Consider the following 27202-nt stretch of genomic DNA (forward strand, 5'->3'; position numbering starts at 1 on the left):
AGGCCAAAAAGATAAATTTGGCCTTTAGGTTTTTAACTTCTGAGAAATGAAGGAGGGGAAAGGATTTCCTTACCTGTGTAAGCTTGCTGCAAGTGAGCAGGCAGAGGTGAATGAGACAGCGTCGCTGCATGCTGGGCACCTGGCTGCAAACCTTTCAGTAAATCTGAATGAAATGAAAAGATTGGGGGTGGGGGGAGCAGGAATTCACATCCAATGTATACAAGAAGGCAGTGATGTTTAAAAAAAGCAGCCTCTTATTTTCAGACCTATATTGATGGGCGCTACATAAATAAGTAGATGCACATCAGCACATTCCCATTACTTGTTTGAAGCCATACCCCAAACCTTAAATGAGAGATCAAAAATTACATGATAGCGCTATCACATGTGGGATAAAGGGCCCAATGGGTTAACATCACCAACAGTTGGTCCATTCAGCCATGTGTTTTATTCAGTACCGAGCAGGGGGCATGTTAGAAATGCAATCCTTCGGACTATTTCAGTAAACAGAAAGGTCCTATTGCCTCCAGTAATAATCCCAAGTGGAAAATCTAAAGGCTTTTTCTACACTAGGAGATAATCAATCCTGTCCTGGTCAATATTCCCCTCTGCAGTTAAAAATGGTTCTAGTATCAGAGGCTCTGTGTGAGCTGCTACTGAGGGGAGCATGGCTGTGACCTTGACCAAGTGTCTCTGCATTACCAGTCTTTTGATTCATTGCTCTGTAAAACTTATAGCACAGAAACTGCTCTAATAAAACTGTGTTCTCTCTTCTAAAAAGGTGGGACAAATGAATACAAAAAGCAAGTTCAAATCCTACTGTATACTATGAACATGTTAGTGCTGGTCATCTTCTTGAAGAAAATTGTGACTAATTTTTAGAATCATACACAACTAGAGACTTCTTATATAACACATTATAACACTGTACTTTGCCCAGTCCAACTTTAAAGGAACTCAGGCAATGGTGTTTCCATCACTTCCTTCCCAATTTGAGTTCGCAAGTGGTGAAGTAAGGAAGGATGCAGTTACCGCTGAATTAGATTGCGGTGTGAATAACTAGCTTCACTTACTCTGAGCTAGGCTGTGGTGGAAAGCCGCTGAGGTAGATCCCGAGGTGGTTGTTACTCCAGCTGTGTCCGTCCCAAAGCCAAGCAGCTCCAAGGGAAATTGGAAGGGTACGGTCACAGGAACAAGGCCACCCAGCATCCCAAAAGGAGTCAATGGTGCAGACGTCACATTCTGATTGGTTACAGACAGGGGTGATGTCATAAGAGTCAGAGGTGAGGCATTTGCCAGTAACGATGCTCCTGCTGTTGACTGTACAGAGACAAGGGTTACAAATAATAACATTTTTTTAAAAAGTATTGCTGTAGCACCTAGAAGCCCTAGTCTTGGACCAGGACCCCATTGTGCTACGTGCTGTACAAACAGAGAAAAAAAAATCAGTTCCTGATCTGAGGAATTTACAATCAAAGCCCTACTGGGATAAAACCAAGAACAAAAAGTTAACAAAATTTAAATAACTGAAATGTTTTTGTTATATCTGGTGTTCCTTAAAATACCAAGCTTAACTCCTTAGAAGTATCTGCTATCAATGTTTGATTTTTTCTTCACATTGCTGGCTTATTACATAAGCACAGCTTTCACTTTTATAAGATTCAGGCATAATGACATTCTTGTTCATCTCTTGTGATTGTAGGGTGACCAGAGGGCAAGTGTGAAAAATCGGAATGGGGCGCCCGGGGGGGGGAAGATAGGTGCCTATATAAGAAAAAGCCCCCAAAAATCAGGACTGTACTATAAAATCAGGACATCTGGTCACTCCATGTGATTGCCTTCAGTCTAGGCATAACACCATTTCTTTGTTGGTTGTACACGAGGAGAGTAATCAGAGCTCTAAAGAAGAAATTTCCCATTAATTTTTTGCATTATTTTTAATTTAATAAGAGTAGCGCTGAAATTTTTGGAGGCACGGAACCTCTTCCCCTTCAAAACATATACTTTGAAAACATTGAGTACACTAGTAGCTTTTTGATTTCATAACAAGATGTTTACAATAAGGAGTCTTGAAAGCCACAACTCTATTTAAAAATGGCTCAATTTCAAGAGCTACATGGCACTGCAAATAAGTGGCCATAATCACACTAAATGAGAATTTCAGAAGGAAGGCAGGAGAAAAACAACCTTGCTCAGAAAAAAATATAATCTCTGCATATCATTTGATATCCAAATTGCATTTGTGTTAATATCATCTCCAGGTTGGAAGCAAGAAAAGCAAAGAATATTCAGGTTTCAAGACCCTCCAAAATGCATTAATTAGCCTGCCATCTAAATACCAGCAACTGTCCAGCTCATTATAATCACCAGTTCCGCAAAGACAGAGAAGTCATATGATAATTCCCTGCCATTGCACAGGCCTTAGGCATTGGTGTACCTCAGTCCCTCCTATTCTCTGCCTCTGGCACAGTCTCCTGTGGGCTGTAATACTTGGTCTAATTTTGGTTGTTAGCTTTAGTGTGTGAGTGCTGGTGGCCTGTGATATATAGGAGGTCAGGCTAGATCATCTGGTGATCCCTTCTGACCTTAAACTTTATGACTAATCTCTTCCAACTGTTTTCTTGTGAAATGTCTGAGAAACGGAGACGAGCTTTCCAGCACATTCAAAAGTAAACAAATCCAGGCTCTGGCAGAGTAAAGGTCAGGGAAGAACATTCCGAGACTGAAGACATATACAGAGAGAGTTCCAGCTCAAGTGCCTCTGATCTTACCTACAGCTGCAAGGCACAATGAAAGAGGTGACTTCTGGTAACTCAGACCCAAGCCATTTACAGCTTTAAAAGGTCAAAACCAACAGCAGCTCATGAAGCAGCAGTAGGACAAGCTATCTCCACTTAATAATCAGGCTGCCATTATTTTGGACTAGCTTCAGCTTTGAATGATTGGCACTGAAGCTTGGTGGAGAGTGGGCTGTGTACAGATAGTGGGCTTGCGGCAGTACATAAGGTTCCCTTTGGACTCCGAAGAGAATTCTTCTCTCGGCGACAATGGTGGCGTGGTACCCACTTCTGCCTCCATATGGTGCCAGGGGTCTGGGGACTGGTGACATGCCAGAAATAGGGAGGCTGGGATCAGGTAGGGCTTGCTCCTAGATAGTGCTGGGGGACCCAGTGCCAGGAAGGTGTTTGACACACCCTGTTCCCTCCTGCTTCCAGACACTGGAGCTGGTAGGTGCCCCACTGGGGTTGGCGGAACCAGAAGAGAGAGAAGGTCCCTAGCCGCCTGAAAAGCCTCTGAGGTCCATGGTACCATTAGTCTGTTAGCACCATGGTGGCTTCCTTGTGTCTACGGAGGGTCCTGTACCAGACTCAATGCCCTCAGCGTTGGTCCGGGGGTAGAAGAGTGGCCCAGCATGGGTCTCACTAAACTCTGTTCTTGCCACTTGCCTCTCTTCTGCACCAACAAGCGCCCTCTCAGTGTGCTGCTTCTTATTTTTCTTCCTCAGCACTGGAGATGGAGAATGGTGACGGGAAGACCTCAGTGCTGGGGGAGCACTTCACACTGACGCCGAAGTACTCGGCACCAAATCGGAGCAGCTTGGCTTTCAGACAGGTCTGAGGGCAGCTTCCACGAGGATAGCCTTCAGTCTGATGTCCCCCTCTTTCTTGGTGTAGGATCTGAAGTCCCAACAGATCTGGTACCTGTCCTTCACGCGAGTGTTGCCCAGGCACTTTAAGCAGCTAGAGTGCAGGTCACTCACGGACATAGGCTTGCCACAAGAGGCACAAGGCTTGAAGCCTGGGGATTGGGGCAGGCCCAGCCCCTGGGGCTAAGAAGTCCCTCTACGCTAGGAACTAACTATTCACGCTAAATATATACACTAAAACTGCTTGAAACTATACACACTACACTATGACAACCACAAATGTAGAAAAAGTCTGAAAACCACTAGGAAGAAGCCTTTCTGAAGTAAGAAGGATTGTTCCAACGACCACCACGGGTGGTAAGAAGAAACTGCGAGGGTGCTGGGCCAGCAGCACCCCTTATACCAGCGCATAAGCGTGCAGCTCCAGAGGGCACTAGAGTGGCCGAATGGATACCGTTAACAGAAAACTTTCCAGCAAAGGTGCACACACACCTAAAATGGAAGGGACTTGAGCAACAACTCAAAGAAGAAAAAGTACTTTTCAAACATGGCTGCTAGGTGCCAACACCACCATTGTCATAGATTTTATGGTCATAAAGACCATATTTTTTGATCTGTGCTGACATCCTGCACAACACAGGCCATAACATTTCACCGACTGATTCCTGCATCAAACCTATAACTTCTGGTTCGGCCACAGCATCTTTCAGAATGATATTCTGTCTTGATTTAGTTACTTCAAGCAACAGAGAATTGACCAATGGCTAATTACTCTGACTTAAAATTTTGTGCCTCACTTAAAATCTGAATTTGTCGAGCTACAGCTTCCAGCCATTTGATCTTTTTATGCCTTGTCTGCTAGATTAAAAAGCCTATGACTGACAGAAATCTTCTCCCCAGGAAGATAGCTAGACAGTGATCAAGTTATCCGGATCCAACGGTCTCTTGGATAAGCTAAATAGACTGATCATTAATGTCCCACCATAAAACAGATTTTCCAGACCTTGAATTGTTCTTGTAGCTCTTTTCTGAATCATTTCCAATTTGCCTTTTTTGAAGCATGGACACGGAACTGAACACAGTACTCCAGTAATGGTCTCACTAATGCCAGACATCTCTTCCTACTCTACTCAATATTCCCCTGCGTATACAGCCAAGGATTGCCTTTGCTTTCTAAGTAGCTGCATTGCATTGTGAGCTCACATTCAGTTGGTTATCCATCATGACCCTGAAGTCACAGTTGCCCAAAATACATTTTCCCATCCTGTAAGTGTGACCTATATTCTTTGTTCCTGCATGGATTTAGCTGCAAACACATGTTTGAGTGAGCCCAGCTTACCATGCAATCCACATTGCTCTAAAGAACTAACCTGTCCCCATTATTTACTGCTCCACTGATTTTAGTGTCATTTACAAACTTTACCAACAATGAAGTTTTCTTCCAGATCACTGATAAAGATATTGAAAACTTACTCAAGATAGTTAAATCCAAAGCAGACTGCAAAGAGTTACAAAGGGATCTCACAAAACTGGGTGACTGGGCAAAAACATGGCAGATGAAATTCAATGCTGATAGATGCAAAATAATGCACACTGGAAAACAATTCCAACTAAACATACAACATGATGGGATCTAAATTAGTTGTCAACACTCAAGAAAGATCTTGGAGTCATTGTGGCTAGTTCTTTGAAAACATCTGCTCAATATACAGCGACAGTCAAAAACGTTAACAGAACGTTAGGAACCATTAGGAAAGGAACAGATAATAAGACAGAAAATATCAATGCTATTATATAAATCCTTGGTATGCAAACTCCTTGAATACTCTGTGCAGTTCTGGTCATCCCATCCTAAAAAAAAGATATATTAGAATTGGAAAAAATACAGAAAAGGACAACAAAAATGATTAGGAGTATGGAACAGCTTCCATGTAAGTCAAGATTAAAAAGACTGGGGGACTGGTCAGTTTGGAAAAAGAGATAACTGAAGGGGAATATGATAGAGATCTATAAAATCATGAATTGTGTGGAGAAAGTGTTATTTACCCCTTACATCACCCAATGAAATTAATAAGTGGCAGATTTAAAACAAACCTAATGAAGTACTTCTTCACACAACACAAGTCAACCTGTGGAACTCTGACAGGGGATGTTGTGAAAGCCAAAAGTAAAACTGGGTTAAAAACAAAACAAAACACATGATTATGTAAGCTTATGGAGGATAGGGCCATCAATGGCTTCTAGCCAAGATGGTCAGGGACACAACCCCATTCTCTGGGTGTCCCTAAACCTCTGGCTGCTAGAAGCTAGGACTAGACAATGGGATGGATCACTAATATTGCCCTGTCCTGTTCACTCCCTCTGAAGCACCTGGCACTGTCCACTGGGCTATATGTACCACTAATCTGACCCAGTATGACCATTCTTACGTTCTTGTGCATAGTATTGGACCAAAACAGATTCCTATGGGACTCCACTAGAATTATTGCTATTGGACTCCAATTCCCCATTTTCAATTCCTTTGAGAGCCACCAGTTAACATGTTATTAATCCACTAAATATGTATGGGATTGATTTTGTATAGTGCTAATTTTTTTAAAATCAGAATGTCATGTGATATCAAGTCAAATACCGTTCAGAAGTCTAAGTTACTTATTACCTTTGTCAATCAAACACCTTGTCTGATCCGATGGATCAGTACAGGATTGTGTATGTAACATGGACCACTAAGGACAGAATTCAAGACAATTACATTGCTTTTTTCCCCACTTGATCTCAGATTGGTCATACAAGAAAACTTTGATATTCTCAACAAGAGCTCGGTGGACAAAGGAGACAAAGCCTCCATACTTTATCTGGAGAAGTTAAAATAATCAGAACAATCACACCCATAAGGTATGAAGGTGCATGATGTCGTCAGACGCTACCGATGTGGTGCTCTGCTCTCTTCAACGTTGCTATCAGTCCGCTGCGTGTGTGTTCTCTCTGTGTGCTGCCCCGGCTCTGCGCAGATAGCTGACACAGCAGACCCCAAGAGAACCCCCAAGGACCACAGACTCTAGTAAGGTACGAAGGCACCCGGGCCAGGTTTATTGTCGAAGAGAGAAACAGTCTCCAGCTCCCCGGATTAGATATACAAGGTGCTGCTAGCTAGTACATATGTGCTCCCTGACAATGGACTGGCTCAGTCAGTGGCGGGACCTTCCACTGCCCCCTAGGCCAGACAAAGATATCCACTCAGGGGTGCATTCTTATACACAGGTACAAACAAGTTACACATCACTCCTGACGTATTGAGATGCAACCCCTCTACATAGCAAGGTACAACCACACTACAAAGTAAGGTGCCGCCTCTCACCTTGTACACATTGGTTCGAACAAAACAACTATCATATTACCCTGTCATTGGGATGGGTGAGCTTGTTCCTTGTTATCTGTGTGGAATGTACAAGTATGCGAACGTTCTGATATCTGGTGTCCAGTACCTTTTAGGTATATCTCTTTTTCCAGCATCAGCCCTTTCCTTGCCAGCTTCTGTGAGCAGGGCCTGCCTCTGGCTCACAGCTTAACTTTGCTTTATGTAGCAAAATCTTGACCATTGCTTTAGTTCAGGCCTTAGGCCTCATACTGGGCCTCTGGTAAGAATTTATGTTTCAGGACCTCATCTTACTACACATGAACCACTGTCAACGGTATCACTCATTGCTGGGTGTTTTTTTGGTTCTTTTTTTGGGGTGTGTGGGAATTATAAAATATAAACTTCCATTTAAAACAAGTTACTAGCTTCCCTCATTGTGAAGAAAACCTTCCCAATGTGAACGGCAATGCTGTCCTGAATCTACAGACAAATTGAACCACCACCACAGCAAAATGTGATCCACATTATTATTCTGAAACCTAGTTGTGTTCATCCTTTAAATATTGCTGTAAATGAGTCACTGCCAAACATAACATGCCTCTACCCAAAGGGCTCATCAACTAAAGGCACAAGTGAAAACAAGACAGGGGAGGAGACACAGTTAAGGCTTGGCTACGAAGCTCAAATGTTTCATACAATATATTTTGGCTTTAGTACTTTCTTCATACAGAAGTTGAGGGGAAATTATTGTTTATTAATGGGAAGGGTATTTCAGACCTATCAGGTGGTGCAGAAAGCAGCAAAGAAGGTAGTGGAAGGAGATGAAGGCAAAAAAAAATGACCAGGGTGAAATTATTGAAACCATAAAGGTGAAGAGACGCTTGAACTTCATACAGGAAAATAGCAGGAACTATAGCAGGAAAATGCAGAAATCTGAGACGCAAGAGAGGGTCAGGAAAAGGAAACTGCATTTTAGATTAACTGGAACAGGAAGATATCCAAGACTGACAAGCTGGAGAGAAGGTTGCAGTAACTATGCTGACATTCAAATGGTCATAATTTACAATTTTACATTTTAGGGTAAAAAAATCAAGCCAATGTAGTTATGCAATGTGGCTGGATGTTCCATTAATTGGAAAAGACATTCCACAGAAATAAAACTTCCAGCCTTCAGCAGGTAATAGCTTAATGGAGAAAGCATCAAGTATGAAATACCTATTCTTCCAGGAACCACAGGTTCATATTCTAACAGTCAACTCAATCAGCTCCTTAACCTTCTGAGACAGATAAATGGAGTGTCAGTTTACTTTCTGTAGATCTGTAGAGAAAACCTTAATAATCAAGCTCCTGTCTGCTTCATGTGCATTTCAGTAGATTATGTGTATTTTTACTTGCATTGTACTTTAACATAAGTGCATGTATCAGAGAACTGAAGCCTTTAATACTTTGTGTACATCCTGTACACATACATAATACATGCTTTGATTAGTTGGAGTTATATGATGTTGTATATGGTGCAATAAACAGCATGTTTTAAAAAGTGTATCGCTGCTTGACAGATAGCATATATACCCATCCCCACAAGTCATATGTTGTAAAATGCTGCAGTTGTTTAACAGAAAGTAAAGAATCTTTCTAGGTGTAACTGTAGGACTAATTTTTGGTTTAGGTAGGCAGAATATAATTACCCTAATTGGAATTTGGCCAAATAACCAGAGCTATTGTTCCTACACTTCCAAAAGTAGCATGGAATCTTTAACGGCGATGAGTGAGGTCAAGTGTTCTATTTTACATCTCATTCTAAAGATGACATTTTGACAGAAACCCAGCACCTCACAACAGGATACTGTGCTATTGGTACAGTAACAGCTCAGTGGGAAGAATACCATTCACTAAATCATGAATACCTTTTATTTACAGAAGCCTGGGTATTCTTTAATAAAAATTAGTAACTGCATTTTGCTCCCATATAAATGCTTTTCATCTGTAGATCTCAAAGCAATTTACAAAAGGAGGTATCAGGCCTACCCAGGAAGCTACTGGAAATGGAACACAGGTCTTCCATATCCCAGTTTAAGTGTTTTATCCACTAGATCACACAGTCTCCCAAAAATGAGTTGCTGGGTCTCCTCTTTGGAAGTTTCTATCGCAAGTTCTGATCAGGTACGACCACTTTGGTTTACATCTGAGGAGATTACAGCATCAGATGGAAGCGGTAAAAGCCATACGGTAAAACTAAGCAAAAAAACCCATACAGCCCCAGCACTCCCAGTGTTACACTACAACCAGAATGCATACATCAGAATAAATCACTGAGAACAATATGGGAAAATGTCAGTTTCAAGCTTGCAAGAGGGTGACTAAGCAGAAAGAATAAAGCTATTTTGAAAACTGGGAGAAGGATCTTAGTGCATCTTAAAAAATTTCAAATAAACTGCTGCTTTAGGTTCTACGGATGGGACGTTAAAACACAACAAACTTTCTCAAAGCTCTCTGATCAATACCATGGGTACACAACGGCAGTTCATTTAAAAGGATTTCTTTGTTCACACTTTCAAAGCAGACTTGAACAGTTGGCTTGCTGGCTAGTTTGTAAGTGCTGCAAGTTCATGCTGGCTGGATGAGTTAATGAATAAGAGGAGGTTACTTACCTGTAACTGGAAGTTCTTCGAGAACTTTTTATGTGTGGTCCCTATTCGTATTCCAATCATGGATGTACGTGCAGGCTATACGCCAGAGGGTTTTTGTAGCAGTGTCTGTTGACCCACACATGTCATGTGTCTCCTTGTGCTCCCAGCCAAGGTTATAACAGGCTGTGCGGATTGATGCCCCTCCAGCGACCCTTTTACCGCTGATAACGTTAGTCCACAGCAGAGGGGATGGAGGGCAGTTATTGGAATACAAATAGGGACCACACATCTCGAACCTCCAGTTTCAGCTAAGTAACCGCCTCTTCTTCAACTGATGGTCCTTGTATGTATTCCAATCATGGGAGAGCAGTGAGCAGTAATCAGTGTGGAGGTGGATACATGGATGCAGGAGGAAACGCAGCTTGTAGTACAGTACAACACACGGCAGTGTCCACAGCCGTCTGCTGTAGCTTCCTCCCTGAGGTGCTTTCTGAGGTGAAATTGTCACACCTCCCAGCTCTGCGGCGGGAAAAGCAAACAGCGATATGGGCTTCCCTGAGGCAGTAGAGACAGTGCTGGTGCTAGTCATTCATGGAGAATGAGCAAGGGCAGGAAACAGTTCTTAAACCCAGGATTGGAAGGCATAGTCCACGGGAGGAGGTGGTGGTGGTCAAGGTCAGACTCCAACCAGGGAAAACTATCACTAAGTAACTATCAGAATTATGTAAAACTATCTACACTACAAAAAAAACCAACAAAGAAGAACTATATAGAAGGTAGATTAAAAGCTCTCAGTGTAAACACTAAGATTGCAGAGGAACAGAGGTTCTAACTCCAGCCATGTGCCAGTAAGAGGGAACTGGAGAGGCGTCAACCCGTATGGCTTATCATAACCTTGGCTGTGAGCACAAGGTTACACATGAACAGGTCAATGGACACTGCTACGAAAACCTATGGTCTCCGGCGCATGGCATGCATGCGCACCAAAAATTGGGATACATAATAGGGACCATCACTCAAAGAATGCAGGCTTTGGTTTCATTTCCTCCTCCCTACAAACCTTTGGAAATAAAACATCATCCTTTATTTTGGATACAGTGGGCATGATTCTCCACTTCTGGTGCATTAGAGATACTCTGTGCCTCTCTGGCAGCGCAAAACAGCTCTTAAAGATAGGTTAACCAGCCACAGGTTGGCCCATCACCCCAACGTAGGGGGAATCTCACTTTGCATAGAGCCACTATTTTTCTTCTGGACACTGTGACAGGGGAATGGCCAGTGTTCCATTATGCCTATGATTCAAATTATGAGATTGGCTTAAAAAATCTGGAGCTTTAAGTAAAATACCTAATACTGTGAGATTTGCGATACAATTGTGAAAGCTGACAACACGATTATGGTTGTTGAGGGCCACTGGCTGCTGGAGTAAATTAGAGCGTGTATGTTGGGGACTGGACTGGTGCCCGACGGTCAGGGCGGGGAGGACAAAGCTACCCTTGTCCCTACTCTGATTTTCACAGAGTGCTCCTTGGACAGACCCAAAGGTAAGGGCCAGAGTGTGTTTGATGTGGAAAACATTATCCTGGGGAGTCTGCAATAGGGCTTAAAAGTCTTATAAGTAATACACACCTCAAACACACAATCACCTTTATTAAATTAGGATTTCCATGGACCAAAAGGATCTGTGAGTGGGGTGGGGATAGAGGACAATGCCTCACACCACCCAACAGCAATTCCTGCAATCAAATAGAGTTCTACAAGACCAAAATGTTGTTGTGAATGTAAATCATAGAATCATAGAATTCAAGATCAGAAGGGACCATTATGATCATCTAGTCTGACCTCCTGCAAGATGCAGGCCACATAAGCCGATCCACCCACGCCTTAGCAAGCGACCCCTGCCCCATGCTTCGGAGGAAGGCGAAAAACCTCCAGGGCCATTGCCAATCTTCCCTGGAGGAAAATTCCTTCCCGACCCCAAATATGGCGGTCAGCTGAACCCCGAGCATGCGGGCAAGACTCTCCAGCCAAACCCTCTGGAAAAGGTTATATCATACCATTGACCCATTGTACTATTTACCAGTGTGGCACTTAATTGACCTATTGACTAAGCCCGTTATCCTATCATACCATCCCCTCCATAAACTTATCTAGCTTAATCTTAAAGTCATGGAGGTCCTTCGCCCCCACTGTTTCCCTTGGTAGGCTGTTCCAGTATTGCACTCCCCTGATGGTTAGAAACCTTCGTCTAATTTCAAGCCTGAATTTCCTGACTGACAGTTTATATCCATTTGTCCTCGTGTCCACATTAGCACTGAGCTGAAATAATTCCTCTCCTTCCCTGGTATTTATCCCTCTGATATATTTAAAGAGTGTAATCATATCTCCTCTTATCCTTCTTTTGGTTAAGGAAAACAAACCGAGCTCCTCAAGTCTCCTTTCATACGAAAGGCCTTCCATTCCTCGGATATAAATAGATATAAAGCAATAAAAGGGCAGGGGGATATGAAGGGTTTAAGGAAGAAGTTTCCAGAACCCAGACAGTGTGATGTAGGTATTCCCATCTGACAAGGGAGAAGAAGAAAAGACATACATCTATTTAAAAATCTACCATCTAGGTTTCTTATTAATTAGAGAAGATGACGACATTGTAGAAAAGCGAAATGATTTCTCTCCGGTTCTCAGCATGGAGGATGTTTGGGAGATGCCTCCCCCATTCCCAGTAATAAAGATGAAGCACTGTCAGAGATTGAAGTATCAAAAGAGGAGACACCAGAATACACTGATAAATTAAACAAGAAGTCTACAGGATCAGATTGTGTATATCCACCAATTTTGAAAGAACGTCAGAATGAAGTGGCTACGTGGTTAACAAAAATATGCAATCTCATCCAAATGAGCAACTGTACCTGAGGAATGGAAGATAGTAAATGTTGCACCTATAATTAAGAAAAAGATATTAGATATCATCCTAAAAGTTACAGAATAGTGAGCCTTACTTCGGTACCAGGCAACTTGGTTGGAAAAATAATTTAAAAGAGAATTATTAAACACTTATCAAATTCATCTATGAAGGAACAGGCAAGCACAGCTTCCTTAAAGATGTCATGCCTTCCCACTCTACAGAAATTCTTCATGTGTGTGGCGAAAACAGTGAATAAAAGAAAACCAGTTGACTGTTCATTTGGAATTTAAAAAGCCTTTGGAATTTCAAAAAAGCTTTTACGCTGTGGCTACTTAATAGTAAAAGTACTCCCAGGCGTTAGAAACTGGCTAAATCTTAATCTATATTAAAAGCTGCATCTGTTTAAAACTGTTTAAAATCACACCTTTGTTAAAGTTAAATTGGAGAAACTCAATGTAGGGAAGGCCTAAGAAACAAATATGAACAGTAAGAATAAACTCTCACTCTTTGCAATGGCCAATGTTTAATCAGTAAGGTGCTCCAAAGATCAATACTAGTGTGGACAGGACTCCTGTCCGGGAGTGTGAGAGCCTCTTGCACATACCAGCATGACCAGGATCAGCTGTCAGTGAGCCTGGTGCCCACTCCAGTCGCCAGGGCTGAGGGCAGCACAGCCACGCTGGAGGAGCTGTCTGGGCTGGGTGCTTGCTCCTGTAAGCAGTGGCCTGACATGCTGCTGCTTTCGCCTCTGCAGTTCCTGGCCCGGTTGCCGGCCATGGCCCTCCTGGTCTCTCTCATTGTCACTAAAGCCCCACAACTCTGTGGATATAAATTGTGTATCCGCACAGGGCTCTATACATGGACCACTAATTCAATCTTGTATGGCATGCTACTTTTTCCACAAGCCTTTCAATAGTTTTTTATTTTTATTCTGGAATTTATCATTCTGAAAACACACACTGAACACTTTACATTTTAATTTTCCATTGTAAGTGGTACCAACTCTCTTAGAATGCTGAAAATAAATGTCCCTTATTTTTGTCCTCCTTTCCCATATTTTTACTTGACTTGGAAATTAACTAATTTGTTTGCTTCTTTATGTATTAACAGCAATTCCAACAGAGCAAAAAAATGTGCTCATACATATAATCCAATCCTACAATTCTCAACCAGGGTTTAATGCAACTAATAAGTGTTAGTTAATTGCTTCTACTGAGTCAGAGAGCGCAAGCAATTGGTTTTTTGTTGGTACTATTTTTCAAACAGCTACATGACATTTTCTTAAACGGGATATTCATTAAAAGAGGAGCTAGTAGCGACCCCTGTATTAGGTTACCTGGCTTTACATTATAAAACTTTCAACTTTTAAAATAAGTTCTAACACCTCCATTGTTTGCATCAGGCCTTTACAAATTTGGCAGGGAGAAAGCCCTTGTGATAGAAAAGTCTATTTTCTTTGTCTCACAAAATTCATTCAGTTTTAACTGATGTGAGCTATTAAAAATGACCATTTCCCTTCTGTCACTTACACTCAGAAAAAATTTGATAGCACACTAAAACATAACTTAAGAACCATTCTAGAGAGCTGGGTCCATGCTGCCATCACACAGGAGCAACAACACAAACCATACCGGGAATGGTTGGGTGCTACTTGAGCACTGAGCCAGGCCCCTCCCCTGCCCATGGACATGAAGATAGAAAATTATTTAATTGCATATGTTTACCAATGCTAGGAATCTGGTAATAAGAGAAATCAGAATTTAACATTTATGAGCATAAGTTCAGCCTAGTTGATATTGCTCAAACCTGGTGGTAAAATTCACATAATTGAATATTAAAAATCAATGGTTATAAACTATTTATGGAGCATTGACTGGGCAAAAGGGGAGGGGGTCAAAAATGGCCTTAACTGTTTTTGAGTCACTGACAACTCAGAAGAAAATGATCTGGAATGCTTACAGATCAATATCCTAAAAGCTAAAGCACAAGATGGGGTACTAGTTGTGGTTTCCTACAGACCACCAAAATCACACTAGAGAACACTTGACTGGCTCCGTAAGCATTATCTATACTGTGTTGGAAAGAAAGCTGAACTATTATGGTGGACAATCTGAGTGACATGTATTTACAGTCTCATGCTGCCCATAGCAGGATAAGTGGTATTTTAAGGGAGACGGAACCAGCCCCAACTGTGAAACTTTACTAATCTTTTCCACCTGGGGAGGTGAGCAAAGTCACACGACAGGCAGATCATGTGTCTAAATCAGTCCTTTGGGGTCGAGATAAATATGTTATTTACACTATAGAAACTGTAGTTCTTTGAGATGTTGTAGTCAGCGTGGATCCCATTGTAGTTGCACATGTGCCTCTCATACATGAGACTGAATTCCTTTCATTAGTAGCATCTGCTGGGGCTGTGCAGATGCCCGGAGTCTTCTCATACTCCTGCACAAGTGCATAAAAGAGGAGGATGGCTGAAATCCTCCTTCGGTTCTCTCACAATTCAAAGCCTGTGCAGCTGAGGACTCAGAAAAGCGGGGATGGAGGGCTAATTGTGGAATCCACACTGACTTCACCACCTCAAAGAACCAGTTATGTAGGCTGAATAACAATATTTTCCTCTTCAAGTATGTGTCAGTGTAGATCCCATTGTAGGTGGCCTGGAAAGCAGTATTCTCCTCCGCATGGCTAAGAGGACTATCAGTTGTGTTAATCAAATAAAGATTTAAAGCTAGACATTCTGGGTCTTCTGAACTTGGCATCTGCCCTAGCTGCCATTTCAAGTGCATAATGTTTAATGAAGGCCGGTGTGTTACATCACATAGCTGCCTTACAAATCTGTGAAACTGGCACATTTCTGAAGCAGACTGATGAGGTCCCCTATGCCCTGGTGGAGTGAGCCTTGACATTCAGAGAGAGAGAGAGAGAGCGCGCGCGCGCGCTGGTAACAGGTGGAAGTACACTGTGTAATCAACTTGGAAAGTAGCTGAGAAGAGATCAATTGAGCCATCTGATATACCTGATATGGCCACAAAGACAAGGAGGTGAGCTAAGGGCTCAGTCCTGTCTAGATAGTAGAGAAGGGCTCTGGAAGTGTCCAGGATATGGACTTTTTCTCCTGGAGAGGAGTGAAGTTTTCAAAAGAAGTCTGGTAAGGTGATTGAAAGTCTGATTCAGGTGAAATCTTCAAACTTGGGAATGAACTTGGGGTTTGTTCTCTTCATAGGGAAATGGTGGTGATATGACATACACGGCAGTCCAGCCATAAGGGCTTGAATATTGCTGACCCTGTGTTCACATAATGGTGACTAGAAAGACCATCTTGATGGTAAGGTGGTACACTGAACATTCTGATAGAGGTTTGGAGGGAGGCTCCATGAGCTACAAGAGGATCACACTGAGGTTCCAGGTAGGAACGGGTCTCTAACTGGAGGGCAGGCATGGAGAAGGCTCTTGAAGACTCTAGACACTCTGGGGTGAGAGAAAACACTCTGGGGTGACTGAACTGGTGCAAGATGCACAGATATTGGTGCTAGATGAACTTTGAGAGAGTGAAATGTCAGCCCTGACTATTTCAAAAGTAGCACATAATACAGGATAATTGGGATTGGGGCTTTGACCAGATTCACATAGTTCTAAATTGGCCATATTAAATAAAAACCAAACCAAAACAAAAAATGTTTCCATTTCACAGAGTAGGTTCTTCCTGTGGAAGCCTTCCTGCTCTTCATAAGACACTCTTGCACCTGTCTGGAGCATTCCATGTCAGTGATACTCATCTAGCCAGCATCCAAGCTGTCAGGTGCAGCAACTGTGTGTCCAGATGCAGCATCTGACACCCTAGATACTATGTCTGGGTAAGAGGGGAGGCATGGGAGGTTGGCTGGACATCTAATGTAGGTGTGTTTGCCAAAACTGTCTTGGCCAGCATGGGGCTATTATGACAGTGACCTTGTCCCATCTGATCTTGGATATTATCCTGGGGATCAGGGGAATCAGTGGGAAGGCACAGAGGAGAGCATGAGACCACTCAAAGAGAAAAGTGTCTGGCAGAGATCCTATACTCATGTTGCCCCCTAGAGCAAAAGGCTTCACATTTGGCGTTCCCTGCTGAGGTGAATAGGTCTATGATCAGGGTACACCACCTTCGGAATATCAGTACAGGCTGGATTTCTGCAGTGACCACTAATGGTTGGTTACCATGTTTCTGCTCAAGAAATCTGAAATGCTGACCCCTGGGGGATGAAGAACTAGTGGTAGGTGATGCATGGAGGTATTGTCTATCAGGATTTGCACTACAGAGTTCCAGGTAGGAACACAATCCTGGCTAGCCTGATGGCCCTTAGGAATAGGTCATTCCTGTGGGGATTGGTCTGGCTTTGAGGAGGGGGTTGGATGAGATGAACCTTCTGAGGTCCTTTCCAACCCTGATATTCTATGATTCTATGTTTAATTTCAGATGATTCGGGAACTACACTTCTCATATTTGGAGGTGATTCTCGTGGTCAGCCCAACCTGCCCCTAAGGCATCCATAATAAGCGTCACTGTCAAGGAAGGTCAATTGCGATAAACCAACCAGAGACGAGATCAGAAAAGCCATCACCATGATGAAGAATAGGAAGGCGGCTGGACCTGACGATATCCCAGCAGAGGCCCTGAAAGCAGACCTGGATGCCTCAGTGGAAATGCTGTACCCCCTCTTTGAGAAAATATGGGAAGAAGTGATTCCGGCTGACTGGAAAGAGGGATATCTCATCAAAATCCCCAAGAAAGGAGACCTCAGCAACTGTGCCAACTATAGAGGAATCACACTCCTGTCGGTGCCAGGGAAGGTCTTCAACCGAGTCCTCTTAGAGAGAATGAAGGATGCCGTCGATCCACAGCTACGAGATGAACAGGCAGGTTTCTGGCAGAACAGATCATGCACGGACCAGATAGCAACGCTCCGCATCATAGTCGAGCAGTCTATGGAGTGGAACTCCTCGTTGTACATCAACTTTGTTGACTATGAGAAAGCATTCGATAGCGTGGATCGAGAGACCCTCTGGAAGCTCCTTCGGCACTATGGCATCCCAGCAAAGGTGGTCAACCTGATCAAGAATTCATACGACGGCATACACTGTAGAGTGATCCATGGAGGGCAGCTCACAAACAGCTTCCAGGTGCGAACCGGAGTCAGACAAGGATGCTTGTTGTCACCACTTCTCTTTCTTCTCGTCATCGATTGGATTATGAAGACCTCCACTTACAAGCGTAGGAATGGAATCCAATGGTCATTGTGGACCCAGCTGGATGACCTGGACTTTGCCGACGACCTTGCACTCCTTTCGCACAGTAAACAGCAGATGCAAGAGAAGACCAACGTGGCAGCCACGTCATCACAGGTTGGCCTCAACATCCACAAGGACAAGACCAAGATCCTTAGGATCAATTCCATCAGCAACGACCCAGTCACACTGAATGGAAGCCCCCTGGAAGAAGTGCAGTCCTTCACCTACCTAGGTAGCATCATCGACCAGCAGGGTGGCACAGACGCAGACATCAAAGTAAGGATTGGTAAGGCAAGAGCAGCCTTCTTACAGCTCAAGAACATCTGGAGCTCCAGAGAGCTGTCTTTGGCAATAAAGATTCGACTGTTCAACTCCAACGTGAAATCAGTCCTACTGTATGGAGCTGAAACCTGGAGGACAACCAAAACAACTACCAGGAAGATCCAGACCTTCATTAATAGCTGCCTCAGAAGGATTCTCCAGATCCGCTGGCCAGACACCATCAGTAACATCCACCTCTTGGAGAGGACCCATCAACTCCCAGCAGAGGAAGAAATTAGAAGGAGAAGGTGGGGCTGGATAGGACATACACTACGCAAGCAGCCAACCAACATCACCAGACAGGCACTGCAGTGGAACCCCCAAGGCAAGCGGAAAAGAGGCCGCCCAAGAAATACCTGGCGACGCGACCTTCAGGTTGATAGCAAAAAAATGGGCTATACCTGGAACCAGCTAGAGCGAATGGCCCAGGATAGAAGACTATGGAGATCTGTTGTTGGCGGCCCATACCCCGGTTGGGGTGACGGGCATGAATGAATGAATGATGTCAAGGAAGGGGCTGAAAAGGACAGTTAATTCCTCACATTCACGGTAAGTTCTAGCAGATCAATGTACTGTAACTAATCCACAAGTATGGTGTTTGTCTAGGGAGTACACTGTTCTTAGTCAGAAGGCGTTCTCGAGGCTTCAGCACCGCATGGTGTGCCTGCCGGGGCTCAGGGCTTCAGCAGGAGCCCTGGCAGGCTCTCGAACTTCTGAAGATGGTCGTATGCAGCTCAGTGGATCAGTAAGTTTGGCCAACCAGGGTTAGAGGAAAGAACAATCAGAACACAAACATCTTATGGAGTGTGGTAAAACTGTAGGCACAGTTTTACCACACTCCTTCATCGGTGGTGAGATGTTCACCCTCTTGAGCCGGCATATGGAGAGGCAGCATTATCTGTGGGAGTTCTGATTTCAGTTTTTCAAAGCATCCAGGCAATAGCAGCATCAAGCAGGTCCAGCAACTAGAGTGGGTCAACTGCCATAAATACAGAAAGGAAATAAGGCATGGGCACTGCCAATTGTGTGCATTGATTGTGAGCAAGTGGGACGTGGAAGATGGGTTTGCCCTATATGAACAATGACTGGAAGCTCTGCCTATTTGCACATAGCATCAAGAAAATATGAGGAGGCCTAGAATACTAAAGATACTGCAGGCAGAGAAGCAAACTGTCTGGTGTCAATGGAAATGAGGTTCTGGTAGATATTGAGAGCTTGCCTTGGGATGGGCAAGGCTTTGGACTGTCACATGACAAGTAGGTCATGTGGTTAAATCAGGTGGAGATAAAACAGAAGTCTGTGGAGAGCCAAAGGGAAGACAAGAGAAGGAAAGACTTCAGGCAGAAAGCCCTGAACACGACGGCTCGCTAGAGAGTCAAAGGAGCAGCAAGGCTGAATAAGCAGCTTTAACACAGAGGCTCTCTGTAGCTCCCAGGCAGAGGGCCTGGAGCCTGCAGAAAGCGGGAGCCAACTAGGAAAATTTGAGCATAGAGAGCAAGTCTGCTAGAGGATAGCCTCAGCAGACAGGGCTACAAACCCTGTACCAACAGTTGTGAGCAAGCAAGGAAGACTGGGTAGGAGTTCATGCTTCTTTGAAAACTTAGTTAATAAACAAAGACCCCAAGAAGGGCTCTAACTCAATACATGAAATTTTATGTTGAAGTTATTGGGGAACTGAAGAGAGAAACAGAAGTAGCAGCTAGCTTGAAACCAGAACAGCTAAGGTGGCCCTGCTATATGGCTAGTACTAAAACATTCTTGGAATTTCTAAAATTGAAGATTACAATTTCTTAACTCAAAATCTGTTGCATCTAACATGGGGCAATTCTATATTAAACCTCATCTTGCCAGATAAAGTGGAATTGATCACAGAAATAAAAAATAGTGGTTGCTTAGGTAAAAGTGATCATGACTTGAGAGAGTTGTATTTTTATGTGCAAACAGAAAGAAGTCCAAAAACCATTAATACAAATACTGGGTGCTTTAAAAGGCCAATTCACAAATCTGAAAAAAATTATGACTCAAATCAGCTGGAAGAAAAAAATTTAGAGAAAAATGTGAATGATAATTGGGAACCATTTAAGAACATTTTATTAAACGCCCCCCAAATCCACAAATAGAGAGGGGCGAAAAGAGGGGGAAAAAAAAAGGACTACATTGGTTAACCTGGCTTATAGGGGAAATGAAAGCAGCTATAATATAAAATAAACGGACAAAAGAAGATGCTGATAGCAATGAATATAAAATTAGACAATAGGAATATAGAAAAATACTAAGGAAAGCAAAAAGCACACAAGATAGAAATCAATGGCCAGAAGAGATAAAGATAGTAAGGAAGAGGTGGTTTGTGGTTTTTTGTGTGTATTTTTAAAAATATATTGGGAACAAAAGAAATCCTAACAATGGTATTGGTCCATTACTAAATGGAAATGGTAGAAAAGTCAAAAATAATGCAGAAGAGGCAGAAGTTTTCAATAAATATTTCTGTTCTGGCTTTTCCCCAAATACAGATTTATTCATATTATATGATTATAAAATACTTATTCCAGCAGTAACTCGGAAGTTAAAACAGCAGCCACTTGAGGCAGTTTTAAATCTGCAGGTCTAAATATTGTGCATCCAAGAGTTTTCAAAGAGCTGTCTGAGGAGCTGAATGCACCATTAATGTTGATTGTCAGTAAGTCTTGGAACACTGGGAAAGTTCCAAAGTACTGAAAGAAAGCTATTGTGCCAATATTTTAAAAGGGTAAACACAATGACCTGAGTAATGTTAGGCCTGTCAGCCTGACATCAATTCCAGACAAAAAAAAATAAAATGGAATAACCAACACAGGACTCAGTTAATAAAGAATTAAAAGAGTAATATAATGGAAAATAGATTGTCAAAGTAACAATCTCTTTTCCTGATAAGCTTAGAAGTTTGGTTGATAAAGGTAATAATGTGGACATAATAGACCTTTAAAGGCATTTGACTGAGTACCACATGACATTTCGAGTAAGAAACTAGAACTATGCAAAAATCAACATGGCACACATTAAACATTTAAAATGGGATGACAGGTCTTAAAATGTAATTTTAAACAGGGAACCACTGAGCAGGTGTGTTTTTAGTAGGATGCCATAGGGATCAGTTCTTGGTCCTATATTATTTAATTATTTTATCAATGACGTGCATACAACCATTACTGACAAAGTTCGCAGATGACAGAAAAACTTTGTGAGTGGTAAATAACGAAGAGGATACAGATACACAGATACAGAGCAATCTGGATTGCTTGGAAAGTTGGAAGAAAGCAAAACATGCATTTCAGTAACCAAACAAAGTCATACATCTAGGAACAAAGAATGCAGACCACACTTACAGGAAGGAGGATCTATTCTGGCAAACATTTTCTCTGAAAGAGACTAGGGGATCATGGAAATGATCAGTTACACATGAGCTCCTAGTGTAACATTATGGCCAAAAGGGTTAATGTGATCTTTGAATGTATAAATAGTGAATACTGAGCAGGAGTAGAGAGGTTATATTAACTCTGAATTCAGAACAGGTGTGACTGCTATCAGAATAGTGTCCAGAATTCAAGAAGGACATTGATAAATTGGAGAGGGTTCAGATAAGAGCCACAAAAACAATTAAAGGATTAGAAAATATGCCTATAGAGAAAGACTTGAGCTCAATCTAATTTATCAGAGAGAAGGTTAAGGGGTGAGTTGATCATAGTGTATGAGTACCTATGGGAAACAAAACTTTGATAATAGGAACCTCTTCAATCTAGCAGACAAAGGTAAAACAAAATCTAATGGCTGGAAACTAAACAAATTCAGTCCAGAAATTTGGCACAAGTTTTTAACAGAGAGTGTAATAAACTATTGGGATAACTTAGCAAGGGTTGTGAAAATCTGGAAATTTTAAATCAAGACTGGATTATTATTTTTTTTAAAGATACTCTAATTCCTTGAATTAATTCCTGTTTGAAGTCCTATGGCCAGACTAGATCATCACAATAGTCCCTTCTGGCCTTATCTATGAACCATAATCCTCAAACTCAGTGGATGGCCCCAGCATCACATCCACCTTCCTTGGTGGGGGCACCACATGGGGCAGGAGCTCCCCCAAGTCCTCAAGCAGGAAGTAAAAAAAATGGGCCAGACTCCCCTATAAACCTCCAAACTCAGCATATGGTGCCTGTAAATCCCATTTTACTGTGGCATAAACAGCCTTTTTCTTGCTGCCAGCTAATATAGTGAGTCCTGTAAGTGCTACAAATCTTTAGCACTGCAGCACAGATTTAGGGTTCAAATCCTGCTGATGATGCATTATGAAGGAAGCCATTACAGATGTACATAATATCTGTTTTTACTTTTTTCTTAAAAAAAAAATCTAGGACACTACATACAAAAAGTCATGTTAAAGGATTATTATTTAGGTTGCAAAGTCAAGCTCTCAAGAAGTTAGAAAAAGCCAAATTTATGGTTGTCTATGCAACTTTAAGTCAGCACAGTTGTGCATATGCATTATGATACAGTGTTTAATTACATGGGAGCTGGATCGGTGCCGAGTGTACCGGGCCGGCAAACAGGTCGCTGACCGGTGCTGCGAGGACGACCGGTACCGAAATGGAGAATGGTGCCAGGACTGCGAGCGGCGTCGGGACATGGATTGGCAACGGGAGCGAGAACATCTGCGGGACCGCGATCGTGAACGGTGCCGCTCTGTGGTGCCGACGGAGGGTGGTCTGATCAAGGCAGGCTTGCCGATCGACTATATAACCTGCACCAGCGGTGCCGGGGGTTGAGGTAGCACAGACACTGTCATTGCAATCAACTCCCTTGCCGTGGAAAATGTCTCCAGCGTGGAGGGAATAGTGAGCTCAACCACGGCTCACACCGGGGAGCTTTCAGGCACCGGACTCGACGGCTCTTGCGTGGCCGGAATTGACGGTGCCGATATTGTCGGTGCCACGGCAGGTATCGGTGCCGGGCGGTCTGACTTAGTATAGCGCTCGGGCTGCGGAGCAGGCGGCTCGGACGCAGCAGGAGTCTTGTGCCTCTTCACCCTCGGGAAGAGGGATTGGTGCCGAGCGGATGTCGGTGCCGGCGATGGCCGGTGCCAAGAGGCCTTGGCAGTACCAGCGCGATCCGGTGCCGAGAGAGCGCTTCTTGAAGACTGTCCAGCGCTCGGTGCTGAGGGCGGAGGAGTAAGAGCTGCCTCCATCAGGAGCTGCTTGAGACGAAAGTCCCACTCCTTTTTTGTTCTCGGCTTAAAGGCCTTACAAACGCGGCACTTATCTGTTAGGTGAGATTCCCCGTGGCACTTAAGACAGGAGTCGTGGGGATCTCTTGTCGGCATCGGCTTGTGGCAGGCCGAGCATGGTTTGAAACCCGGTGAACCGGGCATAGGCCCCGGCACCGGGTGCGGGGAAGGGGATAATCCCCGAACCCCTCTGAAATATATACACTAACTATACTACAAACGAATAAAGTTAACTACAACTATATATACAAAAATTAACGAGAGAACTACGAGTAGCTAGGGAAGTGGAGGTCAGCTAAGCCGCGCTCCACTGTTCCAACGACCGACACGGGCGGTAAGAAGGAACTGAGGGGCGGATGGGTCGGCAGGCGTATATTTCCGGTGCCAGAGCGGCGCCACTCCAGGGGGCACCCAGCCGACCCACCGAGTGTTGCTAGGGTAAAAAACTTCCGACGAATGTGCACGCGGCGCGCGCACACTTAGTTGGAATCGATATGGCAAGCACTCGAAGAAGAACCTAATTATTCCTATGAAGTGGAACAGAATACTCTAGAAATTGTAAATTCTCTTCCCTGGTTAGTGGTACCAGAGCTTCGTCAAGTCTGGCCAAGGCATATTTTCAAACTCTATTTCATATGAGCAACTATGAAGACTAATCTTACATGGGCTGTTTTTATTCATGTACAAGCAAATCTTGCCCAAGACCTTTTTACTTAGCTCGTTTCCAGGATATATGTGTACTCCTGGGCTTTCATATTCCTTCTGAAAGTATTCCATAGCATACATAATAATATGTATTAGCATAAATATTAAAACTATGCTGGTTATCCATCAACTTAACAGAGGTCATGCTTGCTATTCTAACCCTACATAACTTAATTCTCATTGTGCAAGTCAATCCTGGAAGAGTGGCAGCAGATGTACTAGACACTCTTCTTTATCGTACCATTACAATAAAGGAAATCAAACACAGAAGATGTAGACAGGAATGGCCTCAGTTTACCAATGCTTGATCCCACTGCAATCTCCAGAAATACCATTAAGTAGTTGCAGTCCACAGAATCGAACATCTCTCTTCTCAGTGTTCTAGAGAAGACAAACTCTGCTCCCTTACACCACAGACCTGCCAATATATGTTGTGATGAAAATTCCTTCCCTCCCGAACCCTAAGGTCAGTTGGAACCCTGCCCCTGTGAAGAAACACCCCTTTCACCAGTGTGAAACCATTTCAGCACATGCATTAGAAAGATTTAGTGAAAACATGTTCATGACCAATCTTCAATCACATTTATGAGAAAGGATAGTGACAAAAAGAAACTTCAAAATAAATCTCATTATGAGACCCACAATTGAGTCTCATTAGATACATACCTGCACGCTGGCTGCTACAACTGGAGACCCTGAGGCAGAAGATGGTCTATGTGGCGTCGACAACTGTTTAGTAGCACCCTGTGTTCCACTTCCTGCTCCCCCCGAGAGACTAGTCCTACTTGCTCCGCTTGAATTAGGGTTACTGCCTCTGCTGGCAGGTACATTCATTCCGACTCCACTCAAGTTATTTTTGCCAATAGTCCCAGAGGGAGAAGAGCTGGGCAACTTTGAAGAGGCCTGAGGGTTCTTTGCAGGCTGAAGGCCTGTGGTGCGACTAGATGGCAGCAAATTCATGGTGGGAGACTGCCGGCTGATATTTACTCCACTGGGCTGTTTATGAAGGGGGCTGCTACTGGAGTGACTACTCTGGGGTACTAGTGCACTTGAACTGGAAGAAGTGGGTGATGTTGTAGGCCTGGAGGATGAGGTTGATTTAGATGGAAATTTAGGAGATGCTGTGGGCTTGGGTGTGACAGAGGGTTTGGATGAAGTGGGCTTGGGAGAGGCAGCCGGTTTAGGAGAGGCAGCCATGGAGAAGGGAGGCTTGAAACCCTGGGAAGAACCCTGCGACACCATAGCCTTGGCAAAACAGTTACTAGAGGTAGAGGTGCTGGATGTTGTCCGAGAAACTAGAGGGTGGGATACTTGAGAACCACTTCCAGATGAGGGGCTAGACAAAGGAAGGCGGTACATTACTGGCTTATCTGGACTCTTGATAACTGGGGATGAACAGGAGAGTTTGGGATTGCTACTCAGTTTCACCACGGGATTGGTCTGTGACTTAGTAATAGTTGCTTGTAGAGGAGACACGTATTTCTGTTGGACAGCTGAATGCTGGTGTACCTTTGTCACTTGTAATGTTGAGGAAGAACCACCTTGGCCCTCTGAAGAGGATACCAGGATAGCAGCATCCTTGCACCTCTGAGAGGAGGAGGAGGAGGAAGTAGCTGCTTGGGCCTTGGAGGAAGAAATATGGGTCTGCGAAGAGGAAGCAGCTTGGATCTGGCTTGACCTCTGTAGTCCTTGCTGAAGTAGCTTGGCTGGCAAAGGTTCCAAGGAAACCTTGGGGTTTTGAATTGAAGAGCCAGCAATAAGGCCTGAAGAGATGCCCGTGTGAACTAAGTCCTGGGGTTTCTTTGGTACTGGTCCTGTGTGACCAGCAATAAGACTTGATGAATGTGGAGTCTGAGTTGGCTCTACCTTCTTTGAAGTTGCTAGAGGCAACTTACTCATGATGCTTGCTAGCTTCTCTTCTCTTAGCCCAGGGCGAGGTCTTGAGGTTGGTGTGTCTATGGTGGACCCCACAGGCGAGATCTTGGCTCCATTGTTGATAACTGCCAAAGCATCAGATATAGAATCCAAAGAGGGTGGGTGGAAAGAGAGGTCTTCATCCAGTGAGTCATCCAAACAGATGGTCTCTGGAGCTGATGTACAGATAGAGCTAGCTACCGTACTGATAGGTGCGCTGGAATTAGTAACACAAGCTGAAGTCACCAAAGATGTACAGGTTTTCTGCTCTTTCTTTGGACTGGAGTCCTGGTGGAGGGTGGCGGGGTATGGGATAAAAATAGAGAAAAAAAACATTAGGAAGTCACAATGCCCTCTCCAAAGCAAATCAGTGCAACTTTAGTGCAATGCTATCATTCCGCAAATCCAGAAGCATAGCTCTACTGTTATATTTTTCCTTTAAAGATAGTCTCAGCATTATCTGATACCCAGATGCTGCAGTACTGAATACCTTGTTCACCAGGTAGTAGGGTACAGGAAGGGGAGAACACCGTATTCAGCTATGAAGAACAGATATTATGTGCTTCAAGTGATCATATTAAGTATACTGAATTTAAATATGTGAGTTAAGTGGTAAGGCATTGTGAATGGCCTCCATGCCATCTTGACGCAAAAGCCCAGATAATGGTCATGCTATGAACAGAGTCCAAGATATTTAGATGCTTAACTCCCATTGATTAAAATGGGAATTGGGTGCCTAAATACCTTTTGAGGATCTGGGTCAGAGTTTGCAAAAGATCTATAAAGACACTTACATTTAGTATATTAAAGCATTCACCCCTTAATATCTAGGCATCAATAAGGTTACACATTGTGGCAGACTTTCCCACCTTTCTCTGCCTGCATGACTGAACACACACAGAAGAGATAGTGCAGCAAGGAAGTAGTTCTAGGATGCAACATTTTAAAATGGGTAGTTTCAGTCAAATTCAGTCCTGTGCATATAATGTAACAAAGTGACAACATGATCTACTGTACCAGGCCCACATACTCCTGGAGTATGTTAGCAGTATACCTAGTGTTGCTCACAGGAACAAGACCTAGAGCTATAGTTCCACTTGGAATATCACAGTAAAGAAGAGTAAACTGTATTATAGAGGCTTACGGAGCTAGTCTTCAATATGCTGAAAGTTAAGGCAAATCTGAGCTCAACCATAAT

At 43.4% G+C, this 27202-nt stretch overlaps 1 protein-coding gene across 15 annotated transcripts in view; it reads right to left on the reverse strand.

The window, feature by feature from the left end:
* UBN2 (ubinuclein 2) overlaps nucleotides 1-27202 on the reverse strand; it is a 111529-nt gene that overhangs the window by 11278 nt on the left and 73049 nt on the right. For all 15 annotated transcript variants that reach the window (XM_039492329.1, XM_039492319.1, XM_039492327.1 and 12 more), the window contains 3 exons: nucleotides 24757-26292; nucleotides 1074-1320; nucleotides 74-163 (listed from right to left, as the gene is read on the reverse strand). In XM_039492329.1, the coding sequence (XP_039348263.1) occupies nucleotides 74-163; nucleotides 1074-1320; nucleotides 24757-26292 (1873 nt within the window). The remainder of the gene's footprint in view (nucleotides 1-73; nucleotides 164-1073; nucleotides 1321-24756; nucleotides 26293-27202) is intronic.

The sequence above is a fragment of the Mauremys reevesii genome, linkage group 1, assembly GCF_016161935.1.
Source record: "Mauremys reevesii isolate NIE-2019 linkage group 1, ASM1616193v1, whole genome shotgun sequence".
Taxonomy (NCBI): domain Eukaryota; kingdom Metazoa; phylum Chordata; order Testudines; family Geoemydidae; genus Mauremys; species Mauremys reevesii.